The following is a 15,475-nucleotide window of genomic DNA, read 5'->3' as shown; positions in this document are numbered from 1 at the left end:
GACAATAAAGAATTAAAAGGACCAGTACCATGAATGGAGCAGTACACAAATAACCCGCACGTACCAGAAACTTACGATGACTTTCTGTCCGACTTGGACCATTGATTAGTCACACACGAGCGTGAAGGGAAGGGAGCCAGTATATATACCAGCCAGTATATAAAGATTTCTTTCTCCTATGTGTGGGTTATGTGTATATGGGACAAAACATGTAGAACAATCAATTCGAGACTCACCCAGGACGGTGAGATGAATGGGTAGGGAGACCTTGGGGCTAGTTGATACCTGGCACTCGTACACACCGGCATCCCTGAAAGTGACTGAGCTAATGTCCAGGAACCAGTCTTCTGCCTCCGGAGGGTGAAATACCTGCAGGAAACAAGTACACAAATACATCTTGAACCCAAGATGCATTAAGATAGTCACTGGCTTGTGAGTATTTGAGAGAGAGAGAGTGTGAGAGAGAGAGTGAGAGAGAGAGAGATGGTGTGCTATTAATCTCTGGGTAACTAGTGGAAAGCAAAAAAAATGGTTAGGTATCCGGAACTACATGGTATTGTGGAGCTTGTTGGAAATATTGATGACAACGATGAATGATGCACTCATACCTAGGAGCAATACTCATACCTAGGAGCAATACTCATACCTAGGAGCAATACTCATACCTAGGAGCAATACTCATACCTAGGAGCAATACTCATACCTAGGAGCAATACTCGTACCTAGGAGCAACACTCATACCTAGGAGCAATACTCATACCTAGGAGCAATACTCGTACCTAGGAGCAATACTCATACCTAGGAGCAACACTCATACCTAGGAGCAACACTCAAACCTAGGAGCAACACTCATACCTAGGAGCAATACTCATACCTAGGAGCAACACTCATACCTAGGAGCAACACTCATACCTAAGAGCAATACTCATACCTAGGAGCAATACTCATACCTAGGAGCAATACTTGTACCTAGGAGCAACACTCATACCTAGGAGCAATACTCATACTCATACCTAGGAGCAACACTCATACCTAGGAGCAATACTCATACCTAGGAGCAACACTCATACCTAGGAGCAATACTCATACCTAGGAGCAATACTCATACCTAGGAGCAATACTCATACCTAGGAGCAACACTCATACCTAGGAGCAACACTCATACCTAGGAGCAACACTCATACCTAGGAGCAATACTCATACCTAGGAGCAACACTCATACCTAGGAGCAATACTCATACCTAGGAGCAACACTCATACCTAGGAGCAACACTCATACCTAAGAGCAACACTCATACCTAGGAGCAACACTCATACCTAGGAGCAACACTCATACCTAGGAGCAACACTCATACCTAGGAGCAATGCTCTTACCTAGGAGCAATACTCATACCTAGGAGCAACACTCATACCTAGGAGCAATGCTCTTACCTAGGAGCAATACTCATACCTAGAGGAAACACTCATACCTAGGAGCAACACTCATACCTAGAAGCAACACTCATACCTAGGAGCAACACTCATACCTAGGAGCAACACTCATACCTAGAAGCAACACTCATACCTAGAAGCAACACTCATACCTAGGAGCAACACTCATACCTAGGAGCAACACTCATACCTAGAAGCAACACTCATACCTAGGAGCAACACTCACACCTAGAAGCAACACTCATACCTAGGAGCAACACTCACACCTAGGAGCAACACTCATACCTAGGAACAACACTCACACCTAGGAGCAACACTCATACCTAGGAGCAACACTCATACCTAGGAACAACACTCATACCTAGGAACAACACTCACACCTAGGAGCAACACTCATACCTAGGAGCAACACTCATACCTAGGAGCAACACTCATACCTAGAAGCAACACTCACACCTAGGAGCAACACTCACACCTAGGAGCAACATTCATACCTAGCAGCAACACTCATACCTAGGAACAACACTCACACCTAGGAGCAACACTCATACCTAGGAACAACACTCACACCTAGGAGCAACACTCACACCTAGGAGCAACACTCACACCTAGGAGCAACACTCACACCTAGGAGCAACACTCACACCTAGGAGCAACACTCATACCTAGAAGCAACACTCATACCTAGGAGCAACACTCATACCTAGGAGCAACACTCATACCTAAAAGCAGCACTCACACCTAGGAGCAACACTCACACCTAGGAGCAACACTCACACCTAGGAGCAACACTCATACCTAGGAGCAACACTCATACCTAGGAGCAACACTCATACCTAAGAGCAACACTCATACCTAGGAGCAACACTCATACCTAGGAGCAACACTCACACCTACGAGCAACACTCATACCTAGGAGCAACACTCATACCTAGAAGCAACACTCATACCTACAAGCAACACTCATACCTAGGAGCAACACTCATACCCAAGAGCAGCACTCACACCTAGGAGCAACACTCACACCTAGGAGCAACACTCACACCTAGGAGCAACACTCATACCTAGGAGCAACACTCATACCTAAGAGCAGCACTCATACCTAGGAGCAGCACTCATACCTAGGAGCAGCACTCATACCTAGGAGCAACACTCATACCTAGGAGCAACACTCACACCTAAGAGCAGCACTCATACCTAGGAGTAGCACTCATACATAGGAGCAACACTCACACCTAGGAGCAACACTCACACCTAGGAGCAACACTCATACCTAGGAGCAATACTCATACCTAAGAGCAGCACTCATACCTAGGAGCAACACTCATACCTAGGAGCAACACTCACACCTAGGAGCAACACTCATACCTAGGAGCAACACATCATACCTACAAGCAACACATCATACCTACAAGCAACGCATCATACCTACAAGCAACACATTATGCCTACAAGCAACGCATCATACCTACAAGCAACACATCATACCTACAAGCAACGCATCATACCTACAAGCAACACTCACACCTAGGAGCAACACTCATACCTAGGAGCAACACTCATACCTAGGAGCAACACTCATACCTAGGAGCAACACTCATACCTAGGAGCAACACTCATACCTAGGAGCAACACTCACACCTAGGAGCAACACTCACACCTAGGAGCAACACTCATACCTAGGAGCAACACTCATACCTAGGAGCAATACTCATACCTAGGAGCAATACTCGTACCTAGGAGCAATACTCATACCTAGGAGCAACATTCATACCTAGGAGCAATACTCATACCTAGGAGCAATACTCGTACCTAGGAGCAACACTCATACCTAGGAGCAATACTCATACTCATACCAAGGAGCAACACTCATACCAAGGAGCAACACTCATACCTAGGAGCAATACTCATACCTAGGAGCAACACTCATACCTAGGAGCAACACTCATACCTAGGAGCAACACTCATACCTAGGAGCAACACTCATACCTAGGAGCAACACTTAAGTGCAGTGTTGTTGCTACAGTTAAAATAGAATAATTAACGATAACGTCATTTGTCGTAAGGATAATTTGCGACTTTTCGAACTATTTCGTGTTTTCTGAAAACATTTAAATATTTTGACTAAAAAAACCGTTATTAACGAGTCAAAATTCCTTATCCCTTAGATTTTATTTTCTATATGACGTTTGTATAGAAAACAATAAAGGCCCAATACCGTGACTGTGAAAATGTTAGCAAAAACATATATATATATAACGTGGAAAACAACTACGGGTCACAGGGAACGTCCTTGGACTTTGCAAGCTCCTGATGATGTGCTGATTGCAGCACGAAAGGCCTAGAGACATGTTGTATCGCTTGTGCGTGATATTTGCATAATATGAATACGTATATTTATACACATAGATGTGGATATTTCGTGAGAAACTCAATATCTCAGATAATAAACACAGGTTACATGATAATCACTCTGATTCATTTAAGAATAATTTTAATTTTAGAAGCAGAAATATTGACTTCATAGTTGAGAAAAAAATCAAACTATTATTTTTCTTTATTAAGTTTCAAACTGCTGTTGATAGTACGACACTTTATCAAAAATTATTATTTACAGTAGTTAGCCTCGAATTTTTTATTATTTATGAACACTTTTAAGGTAAACTCAAAAATTTTAATAGTTTGCGTTGTTTTACTGTCCGTGTTTGACACCATTTTTTTGGACACAGTATTTATTCACTTTTATTTATAAGAGAAAAAATATTTGGACTGGTTTGTTAACATTAAATTGTCCTCTCGGTACCTATGGTTAGAGTACCAAAATTTTTTTTTTAATTATTCCTTCATTCTATGACCCTTTGAACTATATTAGGAAAATGTCTGAAATTGTTGCAGATAAATCCACAAATTAAGAATAAATTTATATTTGTTGATTATTCATTTGTTTTATCTTTAAACCGCAGGTTGAAAATGTGGCATCAGAAGCCACTACTGGACGGCCCATCAAAATTTCTTCACTTAAGTAACAGGGTCAGCGAGGCCCAGCAGCCTCCACCGTGGATACATTCTCCACTCTGTTACAGACCAACTTGTAGCCCAATACAGGGGGGACTCGCATATACACTACCTATTATCGGTGTTTCACACTTCTGTTGGCTTTCAATTGAGCCAATGTTCATTATGTTAGATGTTTTTACCGTTACTCCGCCGTTATCTCCGTTTTCGAGCGACAGTTGCGTTAAGGAAGGATGATGGGCGCCATATTGAAAGCTGCATGAACGGGGCTCTCCTGTACCGACCAAACTAATGGCCAAGACTATGTAAAATCATATATATCTCGGTGAACTTAATCACTTTTCACTTAATAACGTTCAGGACTATTTCATCTATAAATAACAAAAAGGCACAATACCGTGACTGGAACGATACACAAATAACCCGCACATAAAAGACAGAAGCTTACGACGACGTTTCGGTCCGACTTGGACCATTGACAAAGTGTGACTTTGTCAATGGTCCAAGTCGGACCGAAACGTCGTCGTAAGCTTCTGTCTTTTATGTGCGGGTTATTTGTGTATCTATTTCATCTAGTGCAGGGATGGGTAACCTTTTTAAGTGTGTGTGCCAAAGTCGGCCATATCTTTGATATAAAATATCTGGTAACATGAGGACTGTTCCCCCGCTTTTTTTGGAATGAATACGTGATAAATATCGCATTTTTTTGGTTGTTATTTTTAGAGATGAGACCAGAGGTTAGCGTGCCGGAAAGAAGTCGATGGCGTGCCAGGTCTGGCACGAGTGCTATGGGTTGCCCACCCTAGCAACCCTAGCATAACCTGTCTTAATATTTAATTTTCCAAAGGAACTGCTGGGCAGCGTTCTGGATTTTTGAGTCACTTCCTATTTTCACATCAAGTATACAAGTACTCTTCCTCTCCAAATCATGAATAAATGACGAAATCTGGTTGGTGTACGCAGTCCCTCCACTGTAATATAGACGGCTCTTTCACTGCCGTCACTGGTAATCCCTTGTAATGGAATCGACAATGAAGCCATGTCACTTGACTATCCATGCGTCCTGGGCATGTTCGTAATATGTGGCTAAGAGTGTCTCGCTGGCCACATATCTCATAGTTAATACCGTGTACACAATATTATACATAATCTTTATGGTGTTAAAGGACACCAATGAAAATAAGTCACTCTGACTTTTTTGGGTTATCCCAGGTTCTCTATACATATGCTGCTATGTATGCTAACCTTTGTAACTGTATTTGTGTATACCTAAATAAACTTACTTAATCTATATAATCAGCCTCCTTCAACCGTAAACCTGCGATACCAAGGGGCGCTCCTGCAGACCTGCACCATCAAAGAAGGTTATCCGAGACCATTACTAAGCTCTGTCTTCTTCCTGGTGTGTACTCTGGTGTTCACTACTTTACGTTTTCCAGCCATTTTAACAATGTGTTAGTAGGGCGCACTGCCGAAGCTTCCCATCACTGGAATTCTTCGTTATGTAGTGAGATGAGTAATTTTTCCAGAGTATAGTACTTTCATCGAGAAACTCGCATTCCAAGCCACCATAGGTCAACGGTGTGTCCCTTGATAGTTTCAGTATTTAATGCAAATGATAGGGACATTGTTAAAATTGTTCAAACGATCCTGAAATCGATCCAGAGGGGATTTTCTCTCCCTGTTCACGTAAAATGCATCCGAGATACGTCACTCTAACATCCCATATGTACACCTGTTAACTCTTTTGGGGCCTAGCTCCTACGCCTTTTGTGAGTCCATATGCTCTTGCGCTACCGTCCACAGGATAGATATGGCGTGCACAGTAAACTAGCCACTTCGGTGGCAAAATCTAAAATCTCTAACACTGTCAACAAACAATTGTTTCTTGTAAGGGACAGTCCTAAACTTTAGAGTGGCACATTTCTGGAGACTACTGAAACCTTTCAAGGTCTTAAGTTAGGCATGTAAATCATCATCGGTCTTCGCCAAGAACACCATGTAATCTGCGAAGGCCAGTGGTGGTAACCGTCTCGCATACCTGCCTACCTGGAGGGTATTCCGGAGATCAATGCCCCCGCGACCCGGTCCACGACCAGGCCTCCCTGTGGATCAGGGCCTGATCAACCAGGCTGTTACTGCCGGCCGGACGTAGTCCAACGTACGAACCACAGCCCGGCTGATCCGGCACTGACTTTAAGTATCTGTCTAGCTCCCTCTTGAAGGCAGCCAGGGGCCTATTTGTAATTCCCCTTATGCTTGGTGGGAGGCTGTTGAACAGCCTTGGGCCTCAGACACTTAGTGTTTTCTCTTAGTGTACCAATGGCCCCTCTACTTTTTATTGGGGGTATTTTGCATCGTCTGCCAAGTCTTTTACTGTCGTAGGGAGTGATTTCTGTGTGCAGATTCGGTACCATTCCTTCTAGGATTTTCCAAGTGTAGATTATATATATATATCTCTCATGCGTTCCAACGAGTACAAGTCAAGTGCTTCCAAGCGTTCCCAGTAGTTGAGGTGTTTGATGGAACTTATAGGTGTGGTAAAGGTTCTCTGTACACTCTCTAGATCTGCAGTTTCACCTGCTTTGAACTGAGATGTTAATGTACAGCAGTATTCCAGCCTAGAGAGAAGTGATTTGAAAAGGATCGTCACTGGCTTGGCATCTCTTGTTTTGAACGTTCTCATTATCCATCCTATCATTTACTTTGCAGTTGTGATTGTGGCACTGTTGCGATCCTTGAAAGTGAGATCATCAGACATTACCACTCCCAGGTCCCTCACATTATTTTTTTCGCTCTATTGTATGATCAGAATTTGTAGTATACTCAGTCCTAGTTATTATTTCCTCCAGTTTTCCATAACGGAGTAGTTGGAATTTGTTCTCATTGAACATCATATTGTTTACCGTTGCCCACTGGAAAACTTTGTTTATATCTTCTTGGAGGTTAACCGCGTCCTCAGCAGATGACAGCCTCATGCAGATCCTAGTATCGTCTGCAAAGGATGATACGGTGCTGTGGGTTACATCTGTCTATGTCAGATATGAGAATGAGGAATAGGATGGGTGCGAGTACTGTGCCTTGTGGAACAGAGCTTTTCACTGTGGCAGCCTCCGATTTAACTCTGTTTACCACTACTCTTTGTATTCGATTGGTCAGAAAGTTGAAGATCCATCTCCCCACTTTGCCAGATATTCCTTTAGCACGCAAAATGCGTGCTATTACACCATGATCACACTTATCAAAGACGTTTACAAAGTCTGTGTATATTATATCTGCATTCTGTTTTTCTTCCAGTGCATCCAAAACCATATCATAGTACTCCAGTAGTTGAGAGGCAGGAGCGACCTGCCCTGAACCCATGTTGCCTTGGATTGTGTTCGTTTATTATTAAATTACTGTAAACATATCTAAAGTACATTTAGTTGGATTAGGCTAAATTAAATTGCGCTTGTTATAATAGGGTTAGGTAAGTTTTCTAAGGTTCTGTTGGTACAAAATTATTAATTTTTACATTAACATAAATAAAAAAAATATCTTTGAACGTATAAGAGAATATATATATATATATATATATTTATATATATATATATATATATATATATATATATATGATTTTATATATATATTAATATGTATATATGTATATTATATATATATATATATAATTATATAATTATATATGCAATAAGATCACAGTAAACACGTGATTTCAGAATATGCAAAACAACCACTCTGAAAGAATAGAGAAATTCCAAGCGCTTTCGTGACTACTCACATTATCAAGGAACTTGATAATGTTGTTTTGCATATATATATATATATATATATATATATATATATATATATATATATATATATATATATATATATATATATATATATATATTCCAAAGCTGTATTTCTTGAGAGGGGAAGTATTTTCTGAGATGCTACTTGCATAATACGTAAGTCGGTTCAAACACCCACATCGGATGCCTTCATTTCCATATTCGAAATTCTGTCCACATACGCCAGAAACAGCACTCAAAAAAAAAAAAAGAAAATATGACAATTCCGAATTCTTTTTCGCAAAAAATATTGAGGGAGGGGAAGAGAGAGTTATAAAGGTGTTTGTGTGTCTGTGGAATTTTTTTTTTCGAGTCCTGGTATAGCTGGTGTTGTTGCAGAGGCTGGATTTGTGCAGACACAGAGAAGACCACGGCAACCCCTCGTGTTTCTACCCATTTTATTTCTGCTATATCTGTCTTATCGTTCTCTATTTCTCTCTCTCTCTCTCTCTCTCTCTCTCTCTCTCTCTCTCTCTCTCTCTCTCTCTATCTCAGCACACAAGTTTTCTCATGGTTGGGCTAAATTCCTATCTATATTGACAAGCTGATAGCAGTTGATAAATTAGACACATGTGCAACTCTTGGGTATCTTTATTGAGGAAACGTTTCGCCACACAGTGGCTTCATCAGTCCATACAAAGGAGAATGATGAAGAACAGGCGGAGAATGAGGTAATCAGTCCCTCAACCTTGAGTCGATGTCGTCAGTCCACCAATCTTGAATAGATTGATGCACTTTTTCTCCCTTGTATGAACTGATGAAGCCACTGTGTGGCGAAACGTTTCCTCAATAAAGATACCCAAGAGTTGCACATGTGTCTAATTTCTCAACGTGTCGGTTCCCTGAACCATTCATCTACAATCCTGACAGCAGTTCTCTACCTCAGATCATTTAACCGTCATTCCTGGCAGTTTCTTTATTAAGTCCTCATTATTACCAAACATACGAATTCGGTACATGATAATCGTGAGTAAAATTTTGGCCAGAGATCTCATTCTCTTAAATGTCTATATTAATTTTTTTTATATTTTTCAAATATGTTTGTAAGTTGAATATTTAATTGATATAATGAATGAGTGCATGTGACGTCATATTAAGATACAAATAGCGGAGGTTAGATACTCTTTGATGCCGGTTTTTTGAAGCTCTCTAAGAGCAAAGTGAAGCCTAGTTTGATACCTCGATAATATCGGCTTTGAAATTGGTTAGCTTTGAAATTGGTTAGCTTTGAAATTGGTTAGCCTTGAAATTGGTTAGCTTTGAAATTGGTTAGCTTTGAAATTGGTTAGCTTTGAAATTGGTTAGCTTTGAAATTGGTTAGCCTTGAAATTGGTTAGCTTTGAAATTGGTTAGCTTTGAAATTGGTTAGCTTTGAGGTTAGCCTTGAAATTGGTTAGCTTTGAAATTGGTTAGCTTTGAAATTGGTTAGCTTTGAAATTGGTTAGCTTTGAAATTGGTTAGCTTTGAAATTGGTTAGCTTTGAGGTTAGCCTTGAAATTGGTTAGCTTTGAAATTGGTTAGCTTTGAAATTGGTTAGCTTTGAAATTGGTTAGCTTTGAGGTTAGCCTTGAAATTGGTTAGCTTTGAAATTGGTTAGCCTTGAAATTGGTTAGCTTTGAAATTGGTTAGCCTTGAAATTGGTTAGCCTTGAAATTGGTTAGCTTTGAAATTGGTTAGCCTTGAAATTGGTTAGCTTTGAAATTGGTTAACTTTGAAATTGGTTAGCTTTGAAATTGGTTAACTTTGAAATTGGTTAGCTTTGAAATTGGTTAGCCTTGAAATTGGTTAGCTTTGAAATTGGTTAACTTTGAAATTGGTTAGCTTTGAAATTGGTTAGCTTTGAAATTGGTTAGCTTTGAAATTGGTTAGCCTTGAAATTGGTTAGCTTTGAAATTGGTTAGCCTTGAAATTGGTTAACTTTGAAATTGGTTAGCCTTGAAATTGGTTAACTTTGAAATTGGTTAGCTTTGAAATTGGTTAACTTTGAAATTGGTTAGCTTTGAAATTGGTTAGCTTTGAAATTGATTAGCTTTGAAATTGGTTAGCTTTGAAAATATCCACGCTGAGTAAGGTTTTTTTCTGTTGCTGATAGCGTCATTTCCATCCTGTTTGTTTAGAAGTGGGATGATTTCTTCAAGTAAATATATACAACTGACTACATTTTTTAAAGGGGTGGACCGGTAAGCCAGCGGAAGGCCTTGGTCAGATGACTAAAAGCTCCAACGGCGGGTCATCATCTAAGACCCGAGTCAGGAAACACTTGTCCTGTTTCCTAACGAACCTTACCTAACCTAACCTCTATGTCAGTCCTCGACAAAGGATCAGCAGGTACTGGAGCCAACTATCCTGTTGCCTGTAATGATCCCTTACTAGTAGTGGGATGCTTCTCTTACTGTCACCAGGCTTTGTAACTAGCACCGGATGTCTATCAGCATCCACCTGGGCTAATGTAAATACCGCGTGGGATGTACTTGCAGGTTTACGTTTCGTTTCGTGAATTTCGTGAAGACTTTCACTTGGTTATTAACGTCTTTCAGGAAAAGAACATTCCATTTCGACGTAGCAAGTTTGAGCGAAGGGTCGGCCAGTTTCCTTTCTTTCACACCTAGCATGAGTTAAACTGGAGTTTACCTGGAGATGGTTTCGGGGGTCAACGCCCCCGCAGCTCGATCTGAGACCAGGCCTCATGGTGGATCAAGGTTTGATCAACCAAGCTGTTACTGCTGATTGCACGCAAGCTGACGTACGAACCAGCCCGGCTGGTCAGGTACTGACGTTAGGTGCCTGTCCAGTGCCTTCTTTGAGACAACCAGGGGTCTATTGGTAATCCCCCTTACGTATGCTGGAGGCAGTGAACAGTCTTGGGCCCCGGACACATACTGTGTTGTCTCTCAATGTACTCGTGGCGCCCCTGCTTTTCATCGGGGGAATGTTACATCTCCTGCCGAGTCGTTTGCTTTCATAGGGAGTGATTTTTCCTGTGCAAGTTCGGTACCAATTAGTCCATGATTCTTCAAGTTCTATTGCATTCATTACTCTCAAGACAACTTTGTGAGCAGATACTATGACATGACCAAGAGTTGCATCTCAACAGTACTCTTTGAGTGTCACTTACAGGTCTAAAGTGAGTCAGATATAACAGTAATAAGAGAGAGAGAAAGATAGGCAGACAGAGTAAATGTACACGTGAAACTAAGGTTACAGAAAGCAGACTTTTCTGTGCTGCTGGCGGAACGAGACTAACTGGGCACTCTTCTGTGTTGTGGGGAATTTTGACAGGATAACGGATGTCACTGGCTGTTGTGTGGCCTGTGACTAATTGAATCCAACGAACACAAAACGTTTCTTTAGCTCGATGTTAAAGAACTGAATTGTTTTACCACTAACAACTGGATGGGATTATTCCAGTACTCTGTAACCTCTTCCTGAGAGAAGCCTTTACCACACTCTTCTTAATCTTAAAATAAATACGCTTGACTATGGCACACTATTAGTACTGTGGCATAGCGATACAAATCGGCACTAAATCGATGCTTTCGTTACCTCTTGTTTTTCAAATGATTATTACCATGACCCCCTCAGCATTATTTTGGGAATATGATTTACTAAAATCCTGTGATGACTGTCATATTAAATGTAACATTTTTCCTAAGTCTGTCATTAAGTTGGATTTACCATGATGCGGGCATTTTTACCTTTTCAATCCATGTGGGATTAAAATGCAACAGAAGATACGATTTCTTGGGATTTTTAAACCCGGAGGGTTAGCCACACCGGATAACCCAAGAATGTCAGTGCGTCATGGAGGACTATCTGTCTTATTTCCGTTGTGATCTTCAATCTTGTCCACCAGGATGCCACCCACACCAGTCGACTAACACCCAGGTACCTATTTGCTGCTAGGTGAACAGGACAACAGGTGTTAGGAAACGCGTAGAAATGTTCCCACCCCACCGGGAATCGAACCCGGGCTCTCCCTGTGTGAAGCGAGAGCTTTAGCCACCATTGACATTGCTAGACGAAGATACACTTACCTTGAAGCGGTCATCAGTTGTGTACGTGAAGATCCCGACGGTCAGGATGTGTAGGTCTCTCTGCCTGATCCACGACACCTGTGGACACATTCGTGTGAGCATCCTAAGCATTGTGTACATTCGTGTGAGCATCCTAAGCATTGTGTACATTCGTGTGAGCATCCTAAGCATTGTGTACATTCGTGTGAGCATCCTAAGCATTGTGTACATTCGTGTGAGCATCCTAAACATTCTGCACATTCTTGTGAGCATCCTAAACATTGTGTGCATTCGTGTGAGCATCCTAAACATTGTGTACATTCGTGTGAGCATCCTAAACATTGTGTACATTCGTGTGAGCATCCTAAACATTGTGTACATTCGTGTGAGCATCCTAAACATTATGTACATTCGTGTGAGCATCCTAAACATTGTGTACATTCGTGTGAGCATCCTAAACATTATGTACATTCGTGTGAGCATCTTAAGCATTGTGTACATTCGTGTGAGCATCCTAAACATTCTGCACATTCGTGTGAGCATCCTAAACACTGTGTGCATTCGTGTGAGCATCCTAAACATTGTGTACATTCGTGTGAGCATCCTAAACATTGTGTACATTCGTGTGAGCATCCTAAACATTGTGTACATTCGTGTGAGCATCCTAAACATTATGTACATTCGTGTGAGCATCTTAAGCATTGTGTACATTCGTGTGAGCATCCTAAACATTCTGCACATTCGTGTGAGCATCCTAAACATTATGTGCATTCGTGTGAGCATCCTAAACATTGTGTGCATTCGTGTGAGCATCCTAAACATTGTGTACATTCGTGTGAGCATCCTAAACATTGTGTACATTCGTGTGAGCATCCTAAACATTGTGTGCATTCGTGTGAGCATCCTAAACATTGTGTACATTCGTGTGAGCATCCTAAACATTGTGTACATTCGTGTGAGCATCCTAAACATTGTGTACATTCGTGTGAGCATCCTAAACATTATGTACATTCTTGTGAGCATCCTAAACATTGTGTACATTCGTGTGAGCATCCAAAACATTGTGTACATTCATGTGAGCATCCAAAATATTGTGTACATTCGTGTGAGCATCCAAAACATTATGTACATTCGTGTGAGCATCCAAAACATTGTGTACATTCGTGTGAGCATCCTGAACATTGTGTAAATTCGTGTGAGCATCCAAAACATTGTGTACATTCGTGTGAGCATCCAAAACATTGTGTACATTCGTGTGAGCATCCAAAACATTGTGTACATTCGTGTGAGCATCCTAAACATTGTGTACATTCGTGTGAGCATCCAAAACATTGTGTACATTCGTGTGAGCATCCAAAACATTGTGTACATTCGTGTGAACATCCAAAACAATGTGTACATTCGCGTGAACATCCTGAACATTGTGTACATTCGTGTGAGCATCCAAAACATTGTGTACATTCGTGTGAGCATCCTGAACATTGTGTACATTCGTGTGACCATCTTAAACATTGTGTACATTCGTGTGAGCATCCTAAACATTGTGTACATTCGTGTGAGCATCCTAAACATTGTGTACATTCGTGTGAGCATCTTAAACATTGTGTACATTCGTGTGAGCTTCCTGAACATTGTGTTCATTCGTGTGAGCATCTTAAACATTGTGTACATTCGTGTGAGCATCCTGAACATTGTGTACATTCGTGTGAGCATCCTGAACATTGTGTACATTCGTGTGAGCTTCCTGAACATTGTGTTCATTCGTGTGAGCATCCTGAACATTGTGTACATTCGTGTGAGCATCCTGAACATTGTGTACATTCGTGTGAGCATCCTGAACATTGTGTACATTCGTGTGAGCATCCTAAACATTGTGTACATTCGTGTGAGCATCCTAAACATTGTGTACATTCGTGTGAGCATCCTAAACATTGTGTACATTCTTGTGAGCATCCTAAACATTGTGTACGTTCGTGTGAGCATCCTAAACATTACATTCTTGTGAGCATCCTAAACATTGTGTATATTCGTGTGAGCATCCTAAACATTGTGTACATTCGTATGAGCATCCTAAACATTGTGTACATTCGTGTGAGCATCCAAAACAATGTGTACATATCTTCTCAGCCATCTCACTGACACTTTCTCCACCAATCACTGCCCATAAATTCGTAAAAAAAAAGCCTGATATAATTTATTTTTCTTTATAAATTTTAAAGTTATTGTCAATATCTGGCCCCACAAGGGAGGTTAATTGATGCTGATGAGGGGCACGTGATCTAGGGAATTGGATCTGTGCTCTAGTTCCCTATATTGAGCCTGAACACTTTCCATCCACCCCCCTTACATGCGCTGCATAATCCTACGGGTTTCGCGCTCCCCATGATTATAACAATATGGCGAAGAAGATACCGATAATGCAATCATAAATATTTTTTTACCCAGGAAGATATTTTCTAAAATTAAAAATATACCAAACACTAAAAGAACCAAATATCTGGTATTATATAACGCCTGACATCTGCTCCTTATTTACATTCCTATCAAGCATCGCTTCAGAGCTTCTTACAGCTTAACATAAATTTGCTTAGGATTACGACCCTTCTAAAGTATTTCATCAGATACGAGTATCTATAATATATATATATATATATATATATATATATATATATATATATATATATATATATATATATATATATATATATATATATATATATATGCAAAACAACCACTCTGAAAGAATAGAGAAATTCCAAGCGCTTTCGTGACTACTCACATTATCAAGGAACTATGAAAATAAAGCATCCAAGGAAGCTATATAAGGGGTCTGGCCAGCACCTCACTATCAGATCCCACAACGGTTAAACACGTGACGCGCGGCCGGACCCCTTATATAGCTTCCTTGGATGCTTTACTTTCATAGTTCCTTGATAATGTGAGTAGTCACGAAAGCGCTTGGAATTTCTCTATTCTTTCAGAGTGGTTGTTTTGCATATTTTGAAATCACCTGTTTACTGTGATCTTATTGCATATATATATATATATATATATATATATATATATATATATATATATATATATATATATATATATATATATATATTATTACATAATATGGTACAGAAGATTTAAGAGATACATTGTTGATATAAAGGTGGCATATACGGTACATGTTGTTACGTG

General features: G+C 40.4%; 2 protein-coding genes across 2 annotated transcripts in view; one reads left to right on the top strand and one right to left on the bottom strand.

Moving 5' to 3' along the window:
- Window positions 1-15,475, top strand: part of LOC128703822 (lachesin) — a 1,052,338-nt gene that overhangs the window by 607,171 nt on the left and 429,692 nt on the right. The window lies entirely within an intron of this gene.
- LOC128703821 (uncharacterized) overlaps window positions 1-15,475 on the bottom strand; it is a 102,460-nt gene that overhangs the window by 57,504 nt on the left and 29,481 nt on the right. The window contains exons 3-4 of the mRNA XM_070103764.1: window positions 12,311-12,388; window positions 237-369 (exon numbers count right to left, since the gene is read on the bottom strand). Of these exons, the coding sequence (XP_069959865.1) occupies window positions 237-369; window positions 12,311-12,388 (211 nt within the window). The remainder of the gene's footprint in view (window positions 1-236; window positions 370-12,310; window positions 12,389-15,475) is intronic.

This window comes from Cherax quadricarinatus, chromosome 87 (genome assembly GCF_038502225.1).
Source record: "Cherax quadricarinatus isolate ZL_2023a chromosome 87, ASM3850222v1, whole genome shotgun sequence".
Classification (NCBI taxonomy): Eukaryota; Metazoa; Arthropoda; class Malacostraca; order Decapoda; family Parastacidae; genus Cherax; species Cherax quadricarinatus.
The sequence above is the reverse complement of the archived record's forward strand: the minus strand, read 5'-3'. Positions and strand labels throughout refer to the sequence as shown.